General features: G+C 40.4%; 1 protein-coding gene across 1 annotated transcript in view; it reads left to right on the top strand.

Moving 5' to 3' along the window:
* Nucleotides 1-3001, top strand: part of LOC143289344 (dynein axonemal heavy chain 2-like) — a 152572-nt gene extending 149571 nt beyond the window's left edge. The window contains exons 80-81 of the mRNA XM_076598345.1: nt 397-547; nt 1904-3001. Of these exons, the coding sequence (XP_076454460.1) occupies nt 397-547; nt 1904-2058 (306 nt within the window). The 3' untranslated portion in view covers nt 2059-3001. The remainder of the gene's footprint in view (nt 1-396; nt 548-1903) is intronic.
* Nucleotides 3002-5661: the final 2660 nt, after the last annotated feature.

Raw genomic sequence — 5661 nt, forward strand, 5'->3', positions numbered from 1 at the left:
AGAGTGGTCATGAATGATTTATGTGATTTGTAATATTTTCTTTCATGCAAAGCACCCTGAGCTCTTAGAAAGGGCGCTGTATAAATGTACATTATTATTATTATTATTATATCATTCAGCTGTGAGATGTCCTTCATGCAGGGGTGTGCTGTGCTGTCAATGACCTGGCAAGGTGATCATTGTGTCAGGTGTTGGCTGTGGTCAGCTGCTTGTTGGAAACATCAGATGTCAGGCCACAGTGACAGTGGTTTTGAGACAGTGTTACTAGTTTGCCACAACACTGAGGACCCAGTGTGCTTTCTGACAAGAAGTTTCTCTCCCTGAGACAAGTGTGCGCCTCACTGTATGCCTCACTGTGTGTGTGTGTGTGTGTGTGTGTGTGTGTGTTCCTGTCAGGACGGTGTGTACATCAAGGGTCTGTACCTGCAAGGTGCAGGCTGGGACAAGAAGAACTCTGCACTGGTGGAGGCGGAGCCCATGGAGCTGGTGTGTCCCATGCCCTCCATTCACTTCAAGCCCACGGAGAGCAGGAAGAAGGGCACTAAAGGTAGTGGATTCATTGACTGTATGCTGCAGGACTGATTTCCACAATGTCATGTCTCAGCGGAGTACTGAAATTAAGATTATAATCACTGTCAGTCAGGGGATTCCTACTTTTTTTTTTTTTAAAGTGTTTTTTACTTTGTTTTATTGATTTGGGATTTGTCAGTGAATATCAGTGATTAATAACAGGCTGAAGTAAAGTCTGTGAGTAAGATTTTTTACAATTTTTGTGACTTTGATTGGAGGGCAGGGTGACTCATCAACATTTGCACATTTGTTCATACATCACTTGAATCTGAAAAATGCTAACAAGACTTGGTCGTCTTATTAACATTGTTGCAATCATCAAGTCTGTACTTGACGACAGTATTTCAACATGTTGGTTTGGTCAGCAGCATGTAAACTGAATGGGACATATGGCCTACTGGATGAGATAGAACACAGTTCTCCACCATCTGTTGAAAAGAGAGAGACAAAGAGAAGATCAGAAATTGAAACTGTCTCAGTGGTGTTTTGTTTGGTCAGAGGGAATTACAGCTTTTAGCAATGCTGCAGCAGTCATGATTCACGGTTTGAAGTCAGCTTGACGTCAGCTGAGGTGTCTGTGATACAGAGATTTACTGGAGTCTTGATCTGAATCAGTCTGCAGACACATACAACCAGTAGACCACAGCCGTACCAATCACGCAGATGTAGACTGGTTGGTGATTAGTTGAACCTCTGTGACAAGAGCAGAGTACATGAACAGTGGATCATGTGTGAACATGGTGCAATAAACCAATATAACCAGCATTCCTTCAAGTCTTTTTCAAATAGCATTGCACTGTTTTCAAACATACGTGAACCATGATGAGCAAGTACATAGCACTTGTCGATTACTGTACTGAGTGGAGTTGACTGATTGCAGGTATGTTAGTATTACCACAGCCACTATATGTGTTGATTGACTCCTCCCCCTGTTACTGTTACCCCAACCACTATGTGTGTTGAATGATTACAGGTATGTACTCCTCCCCCTGTTACTGTTACCCCAACCACTATGTGTGTTGAATGATTACAGGTATGTACTCCTCCCCCTGTTACTGTTACCCCAACCACAATGTGTGTTGATTGATTACAGGTATGTACTCCTCCCCCTGTTACTGTTACCCCAACCACTATGTGTGTTGATTGATTACAGGAATGTACTCCTCCCCCTGTTACTGTTACCCCAACCACTATGTGTGTTGATTGATTACAGGTATGTACTCCTCCCCCTGTTACTATTACCCTAACCACTATATGTGTTGATTGATTACAGGTATGTACTCCTCCCCCTGTTACTATTACCCTAACCACTATATGTGTTGATTGATTACAGGTATGTACTCCTCCCCCTGTTACTATTACCCCAACCGTGCGGGGGGTGGGGGGCGTCCCTCCTTTGTGGTGGCAGTGGACCTCAAGTCTGGAGAGAAGACCCCTGAACACTGGATCAAGCGGGGCACCGCCCTCCTCATGAGTCTCGACAACTAACTGCAGCCTGACAACTCTGCTGGTCCCCATTTCCTCCCCATGAGCCTCATTAACCGTTTACCTTTATTGTGTCCTGTTGGACTCCTGCTGTATTTGGTGGTTCTTAAACACTTAACTGTATTCCTTTTGTGGTGAATTTATTTATTACTACAGTTTTGGGTCAAGCCCTCAGCCTCATCAAGAAAGTGAACAAGGTGTGCAATGTTATAACAGATGGTAACACTGTTTCTTTATGTACGACTGAAAATCTGTTTCACTGAAGGACTGCCATCATGATGGTGGTGCTGCTTGCTACCTGAATCCACACCAGTTACCTTCACAGTACAAGGCAGCCTGCTGGCAGAAGTGCCATCATCAGAAGTTTCTTGGGGGCTGTGGTTCTTCAGCTGGTATTCATCCCTGTCCAGGGTGGACAGAGCATCAGTCTGAGAGCGCCAAGTCTTTTCTCTCTGCTGCCATAGGGTTTGGGTTTATTGGTATGTTAATACTGATCCAGTTTTACCACTTGTTTTGCCTTGTTACAAATGTTGCACATATTTTCACGGAATAAGTTGTAACTTTCTTTTTGCATAAAACACCTTAAACTGTTAAATTGTCTCTTGGTCACTTTTCAAGAGTTTTGGCTGATTCACTCACTTGATACCAGAACTACTGTTTCAAGATTCTGTTTTTGATGTCTTTTCTCTGTATAATTTATGAACTTTTAGAAACTGGAATTGAAGAAAATAAACGACAATCTTTAGTTGTTTATAAAACAAGACATGGTACTATCTTCCTTGGCCACATGAAAGTAATTCAGAATCAGTTTTTTTTTAATTTGTGATCACTTTAAACAGTTGTAGTGCTTTGCAAAGCACAAAAGCGTGGAAAATTCTATATGGAGAAATGAAAGCAGTAAAGCATTTTCAGATACTTTATGTTGTTGCATTTACAAAGTACTATTTAAAAAAAAAATTTTTTTTAAATGCCCCCCCCCCCCCTACCCCCTGAAAACCACACCTTTGCTTGGATATTGTTCTTCCCATGGTGAGATGAAATTATGATACGTTAACCAGTTGAATGCTTATAAGAAGTCAGCTGACATCCTGCAAAAAGTGCCTTTTAGACGTCCACAGACTTCCTGCATGTAGTTCGATTTTTCCTTCATTGGAGTTTGTTACTATGAACATGAAAGACTGAATGGCGAGTTTAATGTGTCTGAGTTATAAACATACTCCTGAAGTATTCGTCAGGTGGAAGACCCCTTGTTTCTCAATAATAATTTGCTAACTGGACCAATAGGAGCACGTGTTCAAAGACGGTTTGCCTCACATGCCAAAAAGGTGTCAGACACTTTGTCAAGTGAAGACTGTGGTCCCAGTCAGCGGATTTACACAACTTTGCAAGCTGTGCTGATGATTGTGTATAACGATGACAGATGGATCTGTCTTGTCTTATGATTCATTTGAACTCAAGGTGATGACAATGATAAAACTGACAGCAACATCCAGCTCTTTCTTCAGTCCATCTAATTTCTGAGCGAGTGACCATGACTGACAGAAAAGGCACTGTACTTTAATGTAACTTGAGAAGAGGGGGAGGAGAGATAGAGGAGTGGTGTAAGACAACAGGTCGAAGGCCAGACAGAAGGCAGATAAGGGGGCGTGGCACCAATCTGTCAGTCAGCTCTTTTCACAGTGATCAACTACTGCTGGGAATGGCAACAGCCTATCATCCACCCAGGGTTGACAGACAAAAGACAGGAATCACATGTGGGTTTTTTGGTGTTGTTCTTTTTTTTTTTTTTTTTTTTTTAAACTTTTTCACGCTTTTTGTCACTCATCAGTTGACCAGTTTATTTATAGAGGAGACTGCCTGGATGCACAGCAGACACCATGTGGGATCAGTTACAACCAGGAGGAAGGGAATATCAAAGCACTCTCTCCTCTAAACGAGGCCTCTCTTTGGGATAAGAAAAACTTGAATGCTCTCTGGGAATGTGAATGACTTTTAAAAAAAATCTTGACTGAACCCATGTATGTCATTGCTGGGACAGTTGTTCACTTACATGACAAATGTTGTGATTCTTATCATAAACTTAAAACTTTTATTTTCTTTTACAGGTATAATCAGACAGTAAGCATGCTATTTCCAGGTTTCCTGGTGTTTTTTTTTCTTTCTTTTCTTTTCTGGGTGCCATTCTTTGGAGGCTGAAATAGACTTTTTTAATGCAAAAAAATTATTATCTTCACTTTGAAATCCATGATTAAATACCTAGATTCAAAATAATTTGGGGAAAAGTCCAGATTTAGAATACATTGATTTTCTTTCACAAAAAACATATATTTTCATTATGTATCTCCTGTAGTTTTTTTAGCTGGAAAAGTATTACCACTGAATCATCAAAATTCCCTGGCAAGGGGAGAGCACTGAACTAGTTAAACATTTCCAGTTATTTTGCACTACTGCAATGGTTTATGATTCAAAATTTTTTTGAATGATTGCTGAATTCACATTTGCAATATTTTGTAACCCAACATCCTCTCATTCCCTCTTTCCAAACAAAAATGTGTATTTGAAATTGCCACATCTTCTCATAATTTTGGCTGACCCAGATGTGATGTATCAATGGACTTTTGACTTGTTCAAATTAAGATGTTAGTATTGTTTCTGATCCCAGCTTTTCACATGTTGGAACTAATGATTTTCCTTGTTAAAATAAACATTTCAAATTTGTTCTTTGTGCCTCAGGTTTGTTGACTTCTTGACATTTGGCAGTTACCTAGTGGAACGCATTGTGCATTTTGAGATTTTGTTTTCAAGCTCCAACCCACAGTTGTGAAGAACTCTCTTCCATCACAACTGTGGGTTGGAGCTTGAAAACAAAATCTCAAAATGCACAATGCGTTCAGATTGGAGATTAACAACCTATTCCATTCTTCCTTAAATCATATTCATGAAGAACTCTCTTCCATCATGAATATGATTTAAGGAAGAATGGAATAGGTTGTTAATCTCCAATCTGTTAATCACACACAGCAGATGATTTATGCTTTGTCTCCACAGCAGATAATGTGCCCACAAATTTGGATTTTAATTTTATAAAGACAACAGGCGCAACAGCCTAGTGCTAAAAGTCTTGGACTTTCAGTCTTTGGGTCCTGGGTTTGAATCCTGGTTACAGTGCACGGTGGGTAAAGGGTGGAGATTTTTCCCATCTCCCAGACCAACAGATGTGCAGACTGGCCAGTGCCTGATCTTCATCTGCATACACATGCACTGGATCAAATAGGCATGTTAAAGAGCCAATAATCCATGTCAGTATTCAGTGGAGTATGGAAACAAAAACATACCTGGCATGACATCCCCCCTCCACACCCCCCAGAAAACGGATTATCACTGGCCACATGGCAAGGTAAAATTAAAAACAGACATACACATAAAAGCGCACTCATATATTGAAGTGAACATAGAGTCACAGCCCATGAACGAAGAAGAAGAAAAAGATTTTGTAAAAACAACAAACTCATCAAATAAGAATCAGCGTCTCAATACCTCTACCCACATGCAACCTGAACAAAACACACAACTGAAAATCAACATCAAGAGGTTTATTTTCAGAAC

This window comes from Babylonia areolata, chromosome 13, assembly GCF_041734735.1.
Source record: "Babylonia areolata isolate BAREFJ2019XMU chromosome 13, ASM4173473v1, whole genome shotgun sequence".
NCBI classification, from domain to species: domain Eukaryota; kingdom Metazoa; phylum Mollusca; class Gastropoda; order Neogastropoda; family Buccinidae; genus Babylonia; species Babylonia areolata.